Source organism: Sciurus vulgaris, assembly GCF_902686455.1.
Source record: "Sciurus vulgaris genome assembly, chromosome: 14".
NCBI lineage: Eukaryota > Metazoa > Chordata > Mammalia > Rodentia > Sciuridae > Sciurus > Sciurus vulgaris.
The window spans coordinates 73,551,475-73,572,453 of record NC_136475.1 but is presented as its reverse complement, the minus strand read 5'-3'; the positions used below and the strand labels follow the sequence as shown (position 1 = coordinate 73,572,453).

General features: G+C 37.7%; 1 protein-coding gene and 1 pseudogene across 3 annotated transcripts; one reads left to right on the top strand and one right to left on the bottom strand.

Annotated features, from left to right (window-relative positions):
- Positions 1-5,272: 5,272 nt before the first annotated feature.
- DPY30 (dpy-30 histone methyltransferase complex regulatory subunit) lies at positions 5,273-16,663 on the bottom strand. 2 transcript variants are annotated; one of them, XM_079109986.1, is made up of 5 exons: positions 16,515-16,663; positions 16,206-16,277; positions 16,067-16,114; positions 8,327-8,469; positions 5,273-5,621 (listed from the first exon to the last, which is right to left on the bottom strand). In XM_079109986.1, the coding sequence occupies exons 2-5, from the start codon at positions 16,239-16,241 to the stop codon at positions 5,549-5,551; spliced, it is 300 nt and encodes a 99-aa protein (XP_078966112.1). In that variant the 5' UTR covers positions 16,242-16,277; positions 16,515-16,663; the 3' UTR covers positions 5,273-5,548. The 2 variants fall into 2 exon arrangements, with proteins under 2 accessions (XP_078966112.1, XP_078966113.1); XM_079109987.1 differs by having other exon boundaries at positions 16,377-16,516.
- A 2,067-nt stretch (positions 16,664-18,730) lies between these two features.
- LOC306643792 (large ribosomal subunit protein eL29-like) lies at positions 18,731-19,483 on the top strand (annotated as a pseudogene). Its single transcript has one exon. The product of its transcript is annotated as a large ribosomal subunit protein eL29-like (transcript).
- The last annotated feature ends 1,496 nt before the right edge of the window (positions 19,484-20,979 follow it).

Sequence of the window (20,979 nt, the reverse complement as noted above, 5' to 3'; positions counted from 1 at the left end):
ATAAGAAAACTTTTAAGTGCTATTATGGTGACAGCTCTTGGGTTGTTTATTGCTGACATTGTTTCTATGGTAAAATTGTAGAGGCTAGATACATTGAACAAAGAAAGTTTCATATTTCAAGCCCTTTGAATTAGAAAATGAGATTTGTATCCTGGCTCTGTCATTCATCGACTGTGTGATCATGGGCATCTAGTAATTTAACCTGCTTTTCAAGCCTTGGTTTTCTCTTCAGTCAAATGCAAACAGCAGTAATATCTCACAGCTTGCTGTGAGAATCTTACAGTATGCAAAAACACTTTTGTTCCTATCATCATCCTCTCTCCCTAGGCACAACAATCTTAGGTCTCATTCCAAACCAGTAAACTAATTTAAAATTAAGCTTCTTCACTCTTAAAATGCTCAATTGAATACTTCTTTCTTCAAAGGATTTTTCTTACTGATCAAACTCAAAAGACCATAATGCCAAATAGAATGAAAGGTTAGAGGACCATCTACTATCTCTAGAATGCTTTCAGTCTATTACACCATTATTCCCCCATCTACATTCTTCTGGCTACTTTATTCAAGCTTAGGCTCTTGAAAGAAATAAATTGAAACAATTCACTTACCCATCTCCCCTAAATTAAGATTAATATAATGCAAAGTACTCTGTATTCCAGGAGAAGCTTATTTGACAATAGTGTACAATTGTCATGTTATCCACAATTTCCATTATATCCACCTGTCATTTGAGTTTGACATTCCATAAACACTTCATAGTAAGGGGAAAGGAGGAATCTTCATTAATAGCTCTTATGAAGCACAGGCTTCAAGAAATAAGTAGTAGTCACAGAACCCAACATTAATGAACTTATCTTCTGGAACAGCATATCCAGCATTCACTGCAGCAGTCTTGATACGCAAACAACTGGAAAGAACCACAATGTCCATCAGTCTGAGGCTTGTTCAAGGAGGTACACATGAAAAGAATGAGGTGGTGGCGGAATACACTGGTATGAAAAGAGCTCCAAAACAGTGAAAACGCAAATTGCAAAATAATGTTTAAAATAAGCTACCATTTGTGTAAAAATGAATACATCTTCCTGCACTTGATATACATGGAATACTTCTAGAAGAAAGCAACAAACTGGTAACAGTAATTGTAGCTGAGCTGCAAGGATGGACAAAGGATTTAACCTTTTCAATGTATATATTTGTGTATCTTTTGAACAACTTTATGCCATATACACATATTACCTATGATAAAAAATACCTAATTTATTTACATTTTTAAGCTTGATTTTCATATCTACGGAGCAATAATTGATTTTAGATTTTATTTAGTCACAGCTTTAGACCACACCACTGAAAGGCCTGTAGACCAAAAATATCCTAGAATACCACAATATTCCAAAAAAGGTTAAGAGTTTAGCATAGAATATTGCGATTTCAATAAAAACTGGTACTCTGATCTATAGTCAACTTTGCCCCTTTAGACTGTAGAAACCAAATTTACTGACATTTACTAAACACTATGTACCTTATATTAGGCTAAGAACTTTTTTTAAAATTATTTAGTTTAGCAGTTGATGGACCTTTATTTATATGGGGTGCTGAGAAACCTAGTGCTTCACACATGCTAGGCAAGCGCTCTGCCACTGAGCCAAAACCCAGCCCCCTAAGTACTTTATTTAATGATATCTCTAGGATGAAAATTTGTTCATTTTCAGTGTTTTAGAATGAAATTTTATATGTAAAACTTTTTTCATGGTTATTGTTGCTATCTGGAAATCTCAGAAATGAAATGATTGAGACAAAAGATACAAGCTTTTTAAAAAGATGTAAGTTTTTTTAAGACAATTATTCACCACTCAAGAGGCTGAGACAGGAAGATCACAAATTCAAAGCCAGCCTCAGTGACTTTAAATTTTTTTTTAAAGGGGTGGGAGATGTAGTTCAGTGATAAAGCATTCCTGGGTTCTATACCCAATATGGCAAAGGGGAGATAATACAAAATTCCAAAGAACCTAATCCAAAAAAAATTTAGAAATCAAAATATGACCAAGTTAATGGACTAATTTTTTTTTTTTTTTTTTTTAACAGTGCTGGGGATCAAACCCAGGGCCTTGTGCATGCAAGGCAAGCACTCTACCAACTGAGCTATCTCCCCAGCCCATGGACTAATATTTTTAACTTTCAAAAAAAAATGTTCAGGGCTAGGGGCTGTAGTCCAGTGACAGAGTGTTTGCCTAGCACGTGTGAGGCACTGGGGTTGATGCTTAGCACCACATAAAAAAGTAGAATAAAATAAAGCTATGCTGTCCATCTACGACTACAAAAAAAAGTTTTTTAAATGTTCAGTGTATGTCACTTATGATTCCCTACTATGACTCACATTTTCATCTACCAGCCACATAAGAAGGCTTCCATTCCCATAGGGCCAACTGACTTTCCCCTAAGAAAAATTTTAGAAATACTTGGGAGAAAACATAGTATTAAGCTGAGTTTGAATCCCTGCCCCAAACTTATTTCCTTGGTACATTCAGAGCACATTAAACAAACCTGTTTCTTCATCTAAGAATGAAGTATTAAAATCTGCTGGATGTGGTGGTACATGCCCATAATTCCAATAACTCAAGAGGAGGCTGAGGCAGGAGGATCACAAGTTTGAAGCCAGTCTGGGCAACTTAGCCAGATCCTTTCTCAACACAAAAACTAAAAGGGTTGGAGAACGCCCCTAGATTCAATCCTCAATACCTCACAAAAGTTAAACCTGCCTCTGGGCTAGGGGTGTACCTCAGTGGTAGAACCCGTGCTTAGCACATATGAGGCCCTGGGGTCAATTCCCAGCACCACAGAAATAAATAATATTAAGCCTACTTCAATCCAGGCCAGTGGCACACTCCTATAATCCCAGCTACTCAAGAGGCAGAGGCAGAGGATCACAAGTTTGAGGTCGGCCTATACAACTTAAAAAGACTGTGTCACAAAATAAAATTTAAAATGGGTTAGGGATGTAGCCCCAAGGGTATAGCACCCCTGCATTCATTTCCTAGTAACCCCCCCAAACCCAAATTAAACCTTAGTTTCACTGGTGTGTGTGTATGGTGTGTGTGTGTGTGTGTGTGTGTGTGTGTATATTCTGAAACAAACTGTATGTTAAATATGTAGAGCTTTTTACGTATCAATTATATCACAATAAAATATTTTAATAAAATGGGTACAATTTTTTTTAAAAGATTAAATCTACCTCTCTACCTCACAAGGTTGAGGATTTTTTTCCCCCCTTTTGGGTACTGGGGATTGAATCCAAGGTCTCATGCCTGCTACACAAGCACCCTACTATTGAGCTATATCTCCAGCCTAAGTTGAGAATTAAATGACACTTCCTATACAAGAATTTTGCATGGTCCCAACCTAAGGAGCATGGGAGTTGCTGGCAAAATACATGCCTATTCTCACCACTAACTGAACAGAGTGGCAGATTCAAAATTGAGTAACTTAAGACCTATCTTGAAGATAATTCAATAGAACACTAGAAGTAATATAGCACTAGGGATACTAGCATGTAACTCACACTTACAAAATTAAAAGATTACCTTCTGAGTGGTCCCTAACCAGACTGCTTTAAAGAGTTTTCATCAAGCCAGGCACTCAGGGCCACCTGCAACCCCAGCAGTTTGGGAGGCTGAGACAGGAGGATCGCAATTCAAAGCCAGTCTCAGCAAAAGCGAGGTGCTAAGCAACTCGGTGACACGCTGTCTCTAAATAAATTACAAAATAGGTCTGGGGGTGTGGCTCAATGTGAGTTCCCCAGTACCAAAAAAAGTTTTCATCAGGGGATGGGGTTGTAGCTCAGTGGTAGAGCACTTGCCTAGCACATGTGAGGCACTGGGTTCAATCCTCAGCACCAAATAAAAAATAAAGTTTAGAAAAAGAATTCTGTTAAAAAAAAAAAGTTTTCATGGGGCTGGGGTTGTGGCTCAGTGGTAGGGCACTTGCCTACCATGTGTGAGGCACTGGATTCGATTCTCAGCACCACATATAAATAAATGAATAAAATAAAGGTCCATCAACAACTAAAAAAATTTTTTTTAATTAAAAAAAGTTTTCATTAAATTCTATCCCAATTGAATCATGCTCTCAAGGCACATATATATCATAAAAATACATAAATATACATTTACATATACTCATATATATATATAAATGTATATAGACCTTAACATTTCAGCTTGAAAAGACCAGTAAGCCTCTAATGCAGTTTCTCTACTCTGGTACTAATGACACTTTGCTTTTTTTTTTTTTTTTTTTTTTTTTTTTTTTTGCGGTGCTAGGGATTGAACACAAGGCCTTGTGCTTACAAAATAAGCACTCTACCAACTGAGCTATCTCCCCAGCCCCCAATACACTTTGAACTAAATTTGAGAGGGGGAATGGGGATGAGCACATGGGTTGTCCAGTGCCTTTTAGGATGTTAAGCAGTATCCCTGGCCTCCAACCACTACATGCAACATGAATCCCATCTCACTCCAGTTATGACAACTAAAAGGTGATATCACCAAATGTCCTAGAATGGAGGGGAGCCTACAATTATTCCCATTTGAGAACTATTAATCTAATGAATATTTTTCTTGACCCTCTTTATACGATTATCTCAGTTAGTTAACCATCTCAATTTCTTCACAGAAGAGACAACAGGAATAGGAAAAAAAAAAAAAAACACTGTGCTATTTTTTTTATTGCAAAGAGAGACAATGACACGAAGTAGCACAGTATTTCTCTTAGCTATCAGCAACACATTGGCAGAACTGGGTTGAATTCCCCCATTCAAGCACTTACCAGCAATGTTCTCTTGAGCAAGTCATTTAACCTCTCCAAGTCTGTTTCCTCATCTGCAAAATGGGAATAATAATATCTACTTTGCAGAATTGCTATATTAGAGATAATTTAAGTAAAATATTACTATGCCTGACACATAGTAAGACTGCAATAAAGAATAGCTATGATATCATTACCCTCAAGCACTGAAGTAATGCTTTATCAGTACTCCATTATTGTACATTAGAATCACCTGTGATCGTTTGTCACCTACTGAAGATACCCACATCCCACCCTCAGAAAGGTAACCAGCAATACTGAGAAAAACTGACTGCATTTTTATATTATACTGCATTTAACTGTATTTTCACTTTTTTGTAACACTCTAACATCTGAAAACACAAGAAAGTAATTCATGAAAACCAAGTATATAAATAAAATATTTGTCATAAAAACAAAAACTACTTTAAAATAATGGCATTATGACAGTTTATTTTGAAGGTCATTTTAAAAACAAAGTTAAAGACAATCTGAGAAAAAAATTGCACAGAATACACTCATTAAATAAGTATGTGATTAAATCAAAATAATGGAAAAATGCTCTCTTCTGTAACTCCGGAAATAAGTTCTGTTGTCTTGAAGATTCTTATACTTCCAAAAAAGGGAAAAATCATGGCAGCAATTAAAGCTGCCTCTTAATCATGTAAATCTACAGTAGCAACCAAATTTTTCTGTTCTTCCCAATGAGTCAGTTTCGATCTTCAAATTGTGCCTTGTTTTTTAAAAGATAGGATGCTAGAAATTCAATGGGATTTGGTGGTCTGTAAAGAAAAAGAAATCCAAAAGTTTAGAAATGTATTTTCTAGATGTGTTAATTTAAACACATCGTTCCTTAAAGAAAACAAATCTTAAGTTTCACTTTACAAAGCCCATTTGTAGTAACTACAGTAAATGAGACAGGCAAGCAAAATAGCCAACAGTACAATTTTACAAGAATGAAAAATTTTTATGACTTAAAACTTATTATGAACTCAATTTGAAAACACAAGTTTTGAAAATGTACTAACAATAGAATTATGATTACCCCAAGAAGAATGATTTGCAGGCATCACAAGGGAAACTTATGGAATGCTGGGAACACTCAGCTTTTTCGTCTGAGTGCACATTAAATAGGAATGTTTAGTTTGTGAAAATTCATCAAGCTGTATACCTAATGATATGTGCAACATCCTTCAACAACAGAAAACAACACTTTAACCTTTTCTGCTGCCTACATATAGACAAAAAATTTCATATATTTATGACTAGCTTGTTATTTTGCCAGAACTCTTTACTTAAAAACACCATATTACTTTTAACACTTTTCACATTTTTTTCTCCTAGCACTTAAAGTAACATTTAGAATTTCTAACATCTTAGCTTTCTTTAAAAGAATATATATATATATATATATATATATATATATATATAAGTCCTATATATATATATATATAGGACTTAAAAAAAACACATACTGGGCATATATTCTTCCACTGGAGTACATGCCCAGTCCTTTTATGAATTTTGAGACAAGAACTTGCCAAATTGCCCAGGTTGGCCTTGAACTTGCAATCCTCCTGCCTCAGCCTCCTGAGTAGCTAGAATTATAAGCATGTGCCAGCAGAATTGCTGCCCATATATTAAGTATAGGTCGAAGAGTCAAGATATGTCACTGTCATAAATAAATCTTATTTATAAATATAATAATCAAAAAAAAGCATTTATTGTTTTTTTATTAGATGCTGGGAATTGAACCAGGTTCCTCATGCATGCTAAGCAAGTGCTCCATCATTGGCCTTCACATAATTTTTATATAAATTAACAAACTATTCTTAGTCAAAAATCTATGAGGGGGCTGGGAATATAGCTCAGTAGGTTGAGTGCCTCCCTCAAAAGCATAAGGCTCTGGGTTCAATCCCCAGCACCACCAAAAAAAAAAAAAAAAATCTATTAGACATGCTTCCATCAAGTTCTTTATCAAATTAGGTCAGTTTCTACAATGGTTATCACTATCCTTCGAATGAAACATAATATGTATCTAATCAATGTTGACTAATCTAATTTACAAATTTCCTTATTGAATTTGCTCACACAAGATTTTAGGTGAGAATTCCTGGTTAAAAACAAGTAGAGAAGTGAGAAATAACTGTAATCATATTAATAAAGAAAAGCAAATTACAACAACTTAGCAAAAGTTTACAACATTTTTTTTTTTTTTTTTTTGGCGGTGCTGGGGATTGAACCCAGGGCTTTGTGCTTGGTAGGCAAGTACTTTACCAACTGAGCTATATCCCCAGCCCTACAACATATTGTTGAGGCTACATTGACACAAAAATTTTAAGAACCAACTTTTGGACAAATATATTCTGAGCACTCTAAAAAGTCATGTACTTTGAACAAGTAAAACAACTTTTCAGAATTTATCATAATAAAGCAACTAAACAGAGGCAAAAGAGGCAGGAAAATAGATAAACTGCCTGGTAACCTATAATAAGAAAGGAAAACTGGGCCTAAATGTTCAATGGTGGGAAAAATGGATCAATCAATTGTGTAATTATCACAATTTAAATTATAATCATGAAACTCCCAAGCCTATAATCCCAGGGACTCCATTTGGGAGGCTAAGGAGGAGGAACACAACTTCAAGGAAAACCTGGGCAACTTAGTGAGACCCTGTTTCTAAATAATATTTGTTTGTTTTGTTTTTAATTTATATATATATATATATATATATATACACACACACACACATATATATAGATACACAAACACACATATTTTTTCTTTTAGTTGTAGGTGGATATAATACCTTTATTTTATTTTTCTGTGGTGCTGAGGATTGACCCCAAGGCCTGACGCATGCTAGGCGAGCCCGCTACCACGAAGCCACAACCCCGGCCCAGGTAAAAGTTTTTAAAAGGGGGCTGGGAATGCTGGGAATGTTTTATTCAAAGAACAGTAATAACCCTTCCAGTTCCATGGTAGAGCACCCCAGGTTTAATGCCCAGTACCAAAAAATAAATAAATAAAAAATTGTAATCATGAAGACTATGGAGAGATATGGGGAAAAATTATGTCAAATAAAAGAACATGTAAAGTTACATGCACATAATGATTACAAATCTTTATAAATATGCATACGATCTAAGACTGGTAGAAAAAAATGAAAACGCCCTGATGGGGAGAATCACAGCCTCTGGTACAGGAGTCACCTGTGTTGTGTTTCTCATTTGCTAGCAAAACAATAAAACTTCTTTTTCCTTTTTCTCAAAAAACATAGAAAGAAAATGCCTGCTTTATGAATTTATGGCTGACTTCTTTATGCATGTTCCTTTTTTAATTCTTTATGACTGACTTCTTTAAAAAAAGTTTAATATCCATAAATTACAAAATTATCATAATAAAAAACCATCATACACGACTAATAAGATTTCAATTAGGGAAGCGTCTCCTGCTTTCTTTCCAACTGCAAATGCTATTATCTTACCTTTCCTTTGCAAGCACAGCAAGTCCCTGTAATAAGATAGGCACAACCGTCTGATCCAGGTAGGCACGAGTTGGCAAAGACTGTAGATCCACCTTCTGTTTTGATGACTTTTCTGCATTCACCTTCTCGTTTTCTACTATCCTCTAGTGAATTCAAAAATCGGTGCATGAATATGCCAAGTAACAACATTATTTTCAATGCAAAACAAAAACAAATGGAAACATGACACAAATAGAAAAGGCAAAACAATGACTAGAAAGCTGGTACTAGACTGCAAACTCCAGCCAACAGAGATGCAGACCCTTCTCTAAACTTCATCCAGTTTTATCTCTCTGAAGATAACTTCCTATCTCAGAATCTCCAGGTTCTACTTCCTCCCTTTTCCTTTTGCCTTTTTAGGTGCACTTTTTATGTTGTTCCATGAGAATTTCTTCTTACCCTAGTCCATAACACTGGACATGAAATAACAGTGAATCACAGCCAAGAAAGCCAGTCCTATTTTAGTTCTTTCATCACAGATAATAACAAGGACAAAGTCTCAGTTTAGTGCTAATGTCTTTAACACTTCTGTAGAACTTGCTAAACTCCCTTCTTGACAAAGAAAACAAAGTGCAGGCTTACAGGCTTACACTGTCAATGGACTCTAGTTAAAATTCATTACCACTGTTTTGTATGCATTGTTTTCATTTTTATGACTACCCTTGACCACAAAGAGAGCACTCTTCCATTTGTTTCCTTAAAACACACATACACACACAGAAATTTTTAAAAGAGAATAGACTGAAGGAAAAAAATAAGTACTTAACACTCAAAAACTGAGGAAAATGATTTACATGGTAAAGATCATTAATGTGATATTTAAATAAATGAAATTTGAGAAACAATAACTCAGAGTTCCTACTTAACGACTCGACTCATATTTGGGAGGTTTTCACATTGATTTTGCTGATATCTAGAACATTAAAAACTAACATTAAAAAATTTTACCTTCATTTGGAAATCTAGTTTTTTTAATTTATTTTTTTACTGGGAATTGAATCCAGGGGCACTTTACCACTGAACTACATTAAAGGGTACAGTTAAGATCTGTGCATATTTTTCCTAAAAAATTTTTAAAATTTAGAAGTGGCTCTAAAAAGACAAAGCAATATTCTTAAAAGTACTTCCATTCAATCATACTCAAAGTGGATATAAGAGTCAAGAAAGAAAAAAAAAATTTACATCTAAATTTATTTTTTAAAAGTGAAAAAAAAAATTTAATCATTTATCTACTATATATATATATATATACACACACACACACACACACACACACACACACACACACACACACACACACACACACACACACACACACACACCATGGTTTCCAAAGGCATTTCTTTTCGTTATTTGGTACTAGGGATTAACCAAGGGGTGCTTAACCACTGAGCCACATCCCCAGCCCTTTTTATCCTTGGAGAAAGGGCCTCTCCAAATTACTGAGGCTGGCTTTGAACCCATGAACCTCCTGCCTCAGTCTCCTGAGCTGCTGGGATAACAGGCATGCACCACCACACTAGATCCAGAGACATTTCTCATAACTCTCAATTTTGCGTGTGATTTTTCAATATAATTTTGGACCTTAAAAATAATTTTCTATAGTCTACTTAATCTATAAAATACATATTTATTGGTCATGGATGGGAAAGTATATTTATTGTTCCCCAGTAAATTTCAACAAATAACCCTAGCACATTATCATTTCTGAAATTCTAATTAAACCCTTGTAAAATTCACCTTTCCACTGCAGAAAACAATATAAAACTTGATATTTCAGAAAACTAAACTTATCATATTGAATAAGGGTTTTTATTTTGGGTGTTTTTTTTTTTTTTTTTTTTTTTTTTTTTTTGCGGGGAGGGGGTGGTTTCTGGCAGTACTGGGGATTAAACCCAGTTGTGCTTTACCACCAAGCTACATCCCTAATCTTTTTTATTTTTTATTTCAAGACAGAGACTCCAATTTGCCAAGGATGGCCTTAAAGTTGGGAATCCTCATGCCTCAATTTTCTGAACCACTGGGATTATAGGTGTGCCTTACCACACACAGCTAGTTGAATGAGTTTTCTTCCCCTAGATCAAAATCCACCATGTTCAAATGATCACAATAAAGAAAATGAGGCAAGCTTCAACATCTCAAACTGTAGAGGTTTTGTTTTTTTAGTACTGGGAACTAAACATAGAGGCACTTTACCACTGAGCTATATCCCCAGTTCTCTTTATTATATTGAGATCAGGACTAAGTTGCTAAGGCTGGCCTTGAACTTGGGATCCTCCTGCCTCAGCCCTGTGAGTCTCTGGGATTATAAGCCTGTGTCACCACTTATTTTCTATAAGCAATCCTAACTCCCTGTCACAGTATTTGTGTACAATAAAAACTAGTCAGGGGGCTGGGGAGTGTTGCCCGGTGGTAGAGCACTTGTCTAGCATGCTAGAGACCATGGGTTCAATAAAAACAGAAAAACTAGTCATAAAACTAGTCAACTGCATGAATATTACAATGCCTCCAATAAGAAACAGCAATGGCTAAGCAATTACTTTAAGTCCTATAATAAATTCCTTAACTAAATCCTCTCAATTATTTCACCCAAACATTTACTGAATAAGTACTACCAATTGCTATGTTTAATTTTACCTAGGTTAAAATCTTTAATTAACCTGAATTAAAAATTCATACACACACAAATGAGCTGAGCCCTATGATTACTCTAGTTTTCTGCTTCCTGTGTGGAGAACTTACAGAATGCAGCATGGAAGATGGCTCTTGAGCAGAGCCTTGTAGTCTCCTGAGCTGGGAAGACAACTGGACTTGGCAAGATAAAGTACTAGAAAGGAGAAAATTAAATGGAGAAAGAACGGCACAGAAAGACACTAAAGAGATTGCCTTTCTGTATTCACGTGAGTAAAACTTCACTTGAGGCCAGTGGAAGAACCACCTGGAAGGCTAAGGAGGAAACAACAGCGGAGTTCACACAAGGCTAGAAAAGTTTGTGCTCCCATGACCCAGAGTGGGAAAACCTCAAAATACAGGGAACATCTGGTAGAAGAAATTAGGAAGAAAATTAGGTTTAACCTAAAGGCTAGTCTAGGCCCACTTAATAAGGATTAAAGGAAGCCTTAAAAGGATCAAATTGTTTTTAAGTAACTGTCCTCAAATAAAATTCAACAATGTTTGAAGAAATGCAAAATATCCAATACCATACAATGCCCAGCATCCTGTCATAAGAAAGAGAAAAATCAACCTGTGGAGGACAAGCAGCGTTCTGCTCAGTTATTCCATGGTGCACAGAACAAGAATTTTCAGGCAGGACTAAACCTGTGTTACTCCATTTTGTAAAAGCAGTAGTGTGCCATAAGCGACTCCATTTTGAGTTTAAGTGCTGAGGTGGAATGACTCTACAACTTGTTTGTACAAGTAAATAACCATCTCTGCCTGGCACAACAATAAGACAAAAACTGTTAAGTTAATCATGGAACTAAAAGTGGTCACCTCTGGACTTACAAAATTAATGAGAAGCACATGGATGCATGGCCACCATAGCAACTCGAACCAGAAAAAACAGGCCCAAGAGCTTATCAAACACACCAGACCATGGGATGAAGCAATCCTCTCACTCACCCATAAAAGGAAAAGCACCCTGAGCCTGGACACCATTTCACCTTGTCTCCTAGTCACTCTTAAGGAAAATCACAACAATGAATTTCTGAATCCCTGTCCTCGGGCTTCAGGAGAGCAAGGATTCTCCTGCCTGTGTCGACTGCACAGCACTACTCTGAGCTGACACTCTGAAAGCGCAGTTCAACCAGACCCTGGCCTAAAGTAAGCTCCTGCAGCTTGACAGCTCTGTGCCCTGAACAAATTCTTGGCTGATTTTAATCTCACCTACAGTGACAGCATTTGTATCTGCTCTCTGCCTTTGCTCTCAGTTCAGCCTTCTATATCCCTATGGCTGCCTTCACTCTTTCTTAGCCTTTTTATAACATACATACACACACACACACACACACACACACACAAAATTATATATATTATTATATATTATACATATATAAAACTGCAAATTGTGATGTTTGACTTGAGTGTTACAGATATTAGAAATTAAGATTGGAATAAGATACTGATTGTCCAGTTTATGACAACCAGGTGACCCACAAGTAGTCAATGAACTACCACTGATGAAAGCGATGTTGCCTGTGAATTTATTGTTATTCAATAAATTCTAACATTGTGGTAAAACACAAATGTGTTTGGTTTGTTGATGGAATAGCTCATTCACAACACAACCCACAGAAAGAAACCTGGAAATGACACAGATGACAGAATAAGCAAGGCCATTACAGAGTTCATGACAGAGAAGAGCTTGAAAATGTTCAAGACAGACATACATAGTTGTAAATTAATCTAATGAAATATATGAAGAAATAAAGGCTAAGACTGAAGTTCTTCCAAACATTGATCAAAACTCTAAACCCAAATATCCAAGAAGCTCAATAAATCCTAAGCAGAAGACATATTAAAAAAAAAAAAAAAAAAAACCTGAGCTGGAAATAGAGCCCAGTGCTAGCAAAGCATGAGCGAGCATGGACCAAGCCCTGGGTTAAATCCCCAGTACCACAATTTAAAAAAAAAAAAGACCAATATACATCACAAATATTCTAATAAGCTCACTTAGAAAATAGATTTTTAAAAGAAGAAAAAGGGTATTTAAAAAAAAGGAAAAAAAAGAAAGAAAGAAAGAAAAGAAACTCTAATAAAAGTCAGGCACCATGGTGCACACCTGAGGAAGGAAAATCACACACTGAAAGCCAGCTCAGCAATTTAGCAAAGTCCTGAGCCACTTGGTGAGATCTTGTATCAAAATAAAAAATTTGGGGGGTTGGGGATTTGGTCAAGGGGTTAAGTATCACTAGGTTCAAAATTTTTAAAAAAAAATTTTTCTTAATTTTTAAAAACTGTGATAAGGGGCTGGGGTTGTGGCTCAGTGGTAGAGCACTTGCCTATCACATGTGAGGCACTGGGTTAGATTCTCAGCGCCACATACAAATAAATAAATAAATAAATAAATAAATAAAGGTTAAAAAAGAATGCTTTAAAAAACTGATAAAAAGAAAATCTTAAAAGCAGCACAAGAAAATACATATTATATATAATAAGAAGCAAAGACAAGAATAGCGGACTTCTCATCAGAAATAGTGTCCACCAGGAGACAGTGAAGCATATTTACAGTAAACAAAAATATCTTCCAAAAACAATGGCAAAACAATGACTTTCAGACATTCAGAAGCTCAAAGAATTCCTTACCTGCAAACCTGCAGTACAAGAAATGTTGAAGGCCTTTGAGCAGAAAGAAAATAATACCAGGTGGAAATCTAGATCCATACCAAAGAATGAAGAGCCTCAGAAATGGACTTGTGAGTAAACATAAAATCCTGCTTTTTTTGGAGGGCACATGGGACATGCCTTGTGATCCTAACTCTATTTGGCAGGCTGCGGCAGGAAAATTTCAAGTATGAAGCCAATCTGGGCAACTAAGAAAGACCCTGTCTCGAAATAATAAATAAAGCCAGGCATGGTGGCACAAGTCTGTAAACCCAGCAACTCAAGAGGCTGAGGCAGGAGGATCACAAGTTTGAGTTCAGTCTCAGCCACTTGTTGAGGCCCTAAACAACTTGGCAAGATCTTGTCTCAAAAAAATTTTTAAATTTTTTAAATAAAAGGACTAGGAATGTGTCTCAGTAGTTAAGTGACCTAGGTTCAATCTCTGTTATTGAAATAAATGCATATATATTTATATATAATAAAATAAAAGGCAGGGGATATAGCTCGGTGGTAGAAAGTCCTTGGGTTCAATCCCCAGTACTGCAAATAAATAAAATAAAAAATCGTTTTTCTTGTTTATTTATCATAAAAGATAATTAACTTTTTAAAGAAAAAATTAAGATCATCAACACACCTCATAACAAATGAAGTAAACTATATGACAATAACACAGAGGCAAAGAAAGAAAAAAAAATCAAAGAATATTATTATAAGATTCATACACTGGGGCTGGGGTTGTGGCTCAGTGGTAGAGCACTTGCCTGGCACACAAGGCCCTGAGTTTGATCCTTAGCACCACATAAAAATAAGTAAATAAAGGTTTAAAAAAAAAAATTCATATACTGGGCTAAGAATATAGCTCAATTGTACAGCATTTGCATAACATGCATAAGACCCTAATTTCACTCCCCAGCACCAGAAAAAAAAGATTTGTGTACTTAAAAGACATACTACTTCAAATAAATTGTGAATTAAACTCACCTACTATAAAACCCTAAAACAATCATTTTTTAAAAAATCTAAACTTACAATAAGCCAATAAAGGAAATAAAATACAATCTTAAGAGGAGCAGTAGCAGCAGCAGTTGTAAAACAGTAGTTTCCAGACATTCAGATATCACAGGAAAAAAAATAAATTAGAAATCAAAAGATATGCCCATCTGGCACAGTGGCACATGCCTATGATCCTAGTGCCTCAGGCAGCTAAGGTAGGAGGACCTCAAGTTCAAAGTCAATCTCAGCAACTTACCAAGGCCCTAAGCAACTTAGTGAGACCCTGTCTCTAAATAAAACAAAAAAAAAGGGCTGAGGATGTGCTCAGAACATACATATGTTCTCTGCTTTCCAGCTACCATGAGCTGAGCAGCCGTCTTCCACCATGATGTTCTGCCTCACCCAGGACCCAAAGAAATGGAGTGGCTCAACAACCATGGACTAACCTCTAGAGCCAAAGAATTACTGCATGGGTTTCAAGTGAGCGATTATTTTGAATACATGAAATTTTTGGAGCAAAAGTACCAACCAGGGCTGTCAGACATGGCTGAACATTAGGGTGCAAATGGTGCAGGAGATGCACAGTTTAATTTTATGTTTTATTCCATTTTAAAGGACACAAGGGAACTTGATTATTATCTGTATCAACAATATATGCTCTGTGAATGCACATATTGTAAATTGAGAGGTTTTAATAATACTGTATTCAAGTTGGTATTAGCTCAAAAAATTTAAAAAAAAAAATATTTTTAAAAGAAATTTTAAGAATGTGATGAATGAAAAGTCAAACATAGAGTTGTTACCCTCTTTTGGCCAAGTAAAAACTTACAAACAAAAACATAATCACTATTTTATTATCCCCATTCATTCGTAAAAGAAAAGGTACTTTAAAGCAGAAAGACTAACCACTAAATCAAATATCCACTCAAATTTTTTTTTCTCTCGTTTTACCAAGGTCTGGTGCCATAACATTCGAGTATCATAGTTGTGCCCTTTATTTTTTATTTGGAGACAAGAGTTTCACTAAGTTGCTGAGGGTCTCCCTGAACAGCTGAGGCTGGCCTCGAACTTTCCTTCCTCTGCTTCAGCCTACTGAGTAGCTAGAATCACAGATGGGCGCCACCGCACCCAACATACCTCTATTTTCTTAACCAATCCCACCCAGCTCTGGTTCAGTGGTTCCAGTATTTATACGGTCATTAACGAAGTACCTTCTATTTTTTAAAAGAGTATTAGCCCCACTGTTAAACTATCTGTAGTTTGATATTACTGAGTTCAAGATAGCAAAGTTTTCACTTGTGCAAAGTAACCTAGTAAAAACGGATCCCAAGTTTTCTCCAGCTCTCAGGAAACGCAAAGATGCGACAGAGGAACTGGACGAGTTACCTCGACATTGTCCGTCAGACCGTACTCAGAGTGAGGATTTTCTGCAACCTAGAAAACAAAACACAGGTCTGAGACATCAGCCGCCGTTTCCCGCTGCCTCCCTGGCACACCGCCACCCAGAATCCAGCGCCTCCTGTACCTGCGTCTGTCCTTCCAGCATCTGCTCTGGCTCCATGGTGGACCCTGCAAACCACAGTCCCCGGGTACCAGCCTTGGAAAACAAGAAGAGCACGAGTTACCCGGGAGATTTCAACATGAAGACGCCAGGATGGAGTCCAGCCCAGTCCCCGACCCCGCCCCTCACCCCCACCTGGGCGCGGGAGCACCCGCCGCAGAACAGGAGCAGGATGGGACGGTCCACGACTGGGCGCCCGCATCAGGCCACGAAGATCCGCGGTACTCCCAAGTGCCTGAAAAAGTGGGGAAAGGACGAAAGAGAGCCAATTACCCGCGCCCAAGCTGTTGGTTCCTAAGAGCTCTGCACCGCGCCACCAACTCCCAGCACGAACCGCTCCGGCCGTAAGTGACGAATGTCGCACGACTGCGCCTGCGCAAAGCTTCCCGGCGGGCTCGGGCCCGGAGGCACCTGGACCCTCGGGCTGGGAGGGTGTTAGTTGTCCGCGGAGGTGCCGGCTGAGGTCTGCCCTCGGGGACTGCGAGAGTGAAATGTTCGTTCGGCAGCCTGCGAACGAAGGGCGACCAAGTGATTTGCCCAGTCCCCGGGGGAATCTTTGGTTCTGCCTGAAAGCGTCGGTCCTGGAGGAACTGAAACCAGTTACTCTAGTTCGTCCTATAAAATCATAGGCCCACCCGGGCTGGCGCACGCCTGCTATCACCGCGGCTGGGGAGGCTGAGGCTTAAGGATCGCGAGGTCGAGGCCAGCCACGTATCCAGATCCAGTCTGAAAATAAAAAAGATTGGGAATGTAGCTCAGTAGTAAAGCACACCTGGGTTCAATTTGCAGTACTGGGGGTGGAGGGGGGGGCGGATCATAAGACACGTGCGGAACGATCCCAGACGTACTGTCAGGTTTACTTTATAAAAGCCGAAGGCGGGGAAGAAGATACGCTCGAGCATTTGGAAGCCAAGTTTCATTAAAGCCCACAAATTGTGAAGATGAGTTGTTAATGTTATCTTACATTTCCATCAAGGTTAGCCCAACAAAACTGGCTTTCCAAGCCATGGTACTATTGATATCATTGTTTTTGTTTTTGTTTTTGTTTTTAATTGCAAAGGAAGCTAGGCGTGGTGGTGCACCCCAGTAATTCCCCTTCTTGGGAGGCTGCGGAAGTAATCACAACTTCGAGGCCAACCTAGGCAACTTAACAAGACCCTGTCTCAAAGTTTTAAGAATTAAAAAAAAGGCTGAGGATGTAGCCTAGTGGTAGAATGTCCCTGGGTTCAGTCCCCATTGTCACATAAAACAATAAAAAAAAAAAAAAAAAATGATAATCAGCCTCCTACACAGTTTATAAATGGCAAACGGGAATCTGGTAAATAGAATTGTTTTAAATCGACTCAATTTATTTTAAGGTAAATAAAAAGTGACATATACTCATTAACTTCCTGCCTTTTGACCCAATCTCCTTTGCATTTGCACGTTTTAATATGAAATTTTGAAAACTTTGAATATTTAGAGACTAAATTGTGGCATATCGATGTGATGGAATATAAACCATTCAAAGTAAAAATGAGTTGGGTGTGGTGGCGCTTCCCCGAAATCCTAGCAACTCAGAAAGCTGTGGCAGGAGAATTGCAAGTTGGAGGTCAGCCTGAGCAACTTAGCAGGAACCTCCCTCAAAGTAAAACAGTAAGTAAAGGGCTGGGAATGTAGCTCAGTGGTAAACTCAGTCCCATTACAGAGGGGGTTTTATAAAAATAATACCTACCTATAGGGAAGTACTTAAGTATTTTTAAAAGTAGACTTTAACTTCATTTTGCTATTCTAAATACTACACGGATAAAGATCTGAAGTAGACCTGTTTAGGAACTAGACTTGTGGGGAGATTTTTCTTAAGTTTTACATTAAAAACTTGATAATTACTATTGTGACTGCTGATGGCTCTGTGAGGATTTCATAATTAAGATGGTGCAAAGTTGTGGATGTGGATGTATTGGATATAAAATTAACTAGTACATATATATTAACTCTAATGAAGGTTAAATGCTCTTCTGGAGTAGGAAATAAAAATTAGTACCACCAGAAAGTAGATGAGAAAACTTGAGAGAAGAGTTCTGTGCATCGTCTTAGTATACATCCATACACTTCCCTGTAAGTAGCAGGCATGCAATCAACATTTCCAAATTCTAGGAAGCAAATGAGAACTACTAATCGACATTTTCCAAGCACTGACAGTGAAAAGGTGGAACCTGGACTGTACGTTTGTTCAGGGCAGGGATCATGTCTTAGAAATCTTTGTACTTCATGTGGGGCCTGGTACATCATAGATGAATCACGTGTATTAACTTCTATTGCTCCATAGTCAAAATTTGCTATTTATTCACAGACACTACTGAAGCGAAAACTAGAATATAAAAATGTCAAGCAGATTTCTGTCCATCTAAGACAAATTAGTGTGATCTACAAAAAAAAAAAAAAAAAAAAAAAAAAAAAACTTCACAAAAGTTTTTACATTTAGGGGAGAAGCAGCTTACGGTGCAAACATGGCCAAGTCCAAGAACCACATACAACCAAACCCTAAAATGACACAGAAATGGCATCAAGAAACCCCGATCACAGAGATATGAATCTCTTAAGGAGGTAGACCCCAAGTTACTGAGAAATATGCGTTTTGCCAAGAAGTACAACAAGAAGGGCCTGAAAAAGATGCAGGCAAACAATACCAAGGCTATGAGTGTGCATGCTGAGGCTGTCAAGGCCCTGGTAAAGCCTAAGGAGGTCAAGCTCAAGATGCCAAAGGGTGCCAGCCACAAACTCGATCGCCTTGCCTTGCCTTGCCTTGCTTGCCCAACCCAAGCACGGGAAGCTTGCTCGTGCCCACATGGCCAGGGAGCATAGGCTCTGCCAGCCAAAGGCCAAAGCCGAAGCCAAGACCCAGGCTACAACTCCAGCTCCAGCTCCAGCTCCCGCCCCCAAAGGTGCCCAGGCTCCCGAGGGTGCCCTGGCCCCTGCAAAGGCTCCATAATAAAAACCTCTGTGAATGTGAGAACAGAAGGACTGGTGTGACCCCTGAGCCCCTGTCTATGGGGACTGGTGTAATCCTGTGCTGTTTGTATAAATAAATCCAGAGGCAAGATCTGTTAAAAAAAAAAAAAAAAAAAAAAAGGTTTTTACATTTAAACTTAAGCAGCAGGCATGGTGGCACACACACCAGCTGTCTCAAGTACAGGGGAGGCTGAGGCAGGATGATTGTTTGAGCCCAAGAGTTCAAGGTCAACCTGGAAAATGTAGCAAAATACCACTTCAAAAATATATATATATATTAAATGAAAAATTCAGATGGCAAGCCATAGCAGCAGAGAGGAGTTTTTTAAAATGTCATATAGAAGCCGGTGAATGTCTATAATCCCAACAACTCAGGAGGCTGAGACAGAAGGATCAAGGACTGTAGAACCAACCAAGAGGCCCTTCAATTGATGAATGAATAAAGAAACTGGTATGTATATATACACGATGGAATATTATTCAGCCATAAAAAAGAATAAAATTATGGCATTTGCTGGTAAATGGATGAAGTTGGAAAATATCATGCTAAGTAAAATAGGCCAAGCCCAAAAAAACCAAAGGCTGAATGTTTTTTCTGGTAAGTGGATGACAATTCATAACGAGGCGGGGTGGTGGGAGGCCGGGTGGGGGAGAGAAGAATGAAGAAACTTTGGGTGGTGTAGAGGAAAATGGTGCCAGAGGGGGTGGGGGAAGGAAAGATAGAATGAGACAGACAGTGTTACCCGATGTATACCTATGATTACATGAATGGTGTGAATCTACATTGTGTACAACCATAGAAATGAAAAGTTGTACCCCATTTGTGTACAATGAATCAAAATGCAGTCTGTAAAAAAAATTTTTTTAATAAATTTTAAAGAGTTCAAAGCCAGCCTCAGCAACTTAGTGAGGCCCTAAACAGCTCAGCAAGGCCCTGTCTCTAAATAAAATATAAAAAGGACTAGGGATGTGACCCTGGGTTCAATCTCTGGTACAAAAAGAAAGAAAGAGGAAGGAAGGAAGGAAGAGAGGGAGGGAGGGAGGAAAATCAGATAGAAATTATGTAATTGTTAGAAAGTATAAAGTTGGTTGAAGATACTGCAGATAACTGAATTTTAAAAAATATTTTTTAGCTGTCAATGGACCTTTATTTTACTTATTTATATGTGGTACTGAGAATCTAACCCAGTGCCTCACACATGCTAGACAAGCGCTCTACCACTGAGCCACAGCCCAGCCCCAGATAACTGAATTTTGACTTCAAAGTAAAGAATCTGGAGGGGATGACTTTTGGAACCATGGTCATAGCAGAAATGTACAGTAATGTGTACTGTCTAGAGAGGGGTAAATAAAAAGAATAAGAACCACGTTTAAGTGGTGTGTGGACTTGTGGTACCACACTTTGCTCAGCTGTGGGACACCTGCTTCCCACAGCTTCTATTATGATACTCACCTCATTTTGCCTTATTTTTTTATTAAATACAATTAAATTTTGAGCTCAAAGGAAAGGACCTTAACTATATCATCTTAGTATTTACATATGATATTTGTTTCAAAAGAGTTTATAGAGAAAACAAGCATTAGCATCAAAATAACACTCTCTAGTCTTTCTTGTAGATTTAAGGAGACAGTAATTCTACATTCCAGAACTAGACTTCTGACTCCAAAATAATAAAAACTACTGTGTGTGACCTCCTTTTTACAGACTTGAGGTACATTCAATTGGTGATAATTTATTAGGCAGACA

Coding starts and splice junctions, on each gene's coding strand:
- DPY30 (XM_079109986.1), bottom strand. CDS start 16,241: ATGGAGCCAGAGCAGATGCTGGAAGGACAGACGCAG. Junction 8,470..16,066: donor GTCTGACGGACAATGTCGAG/GTAACTCGTCCA, acceptor TGAATTCACTAG/AGGATAGTAGAAAACGAGAA. Junction 5,622..8,326: donor GCTGTGCTTGCAAAGGAAAG/GTAAGATAATAG, acceptor TTTTCTTTACAG/ACCACCAAATCCCATTGAAT.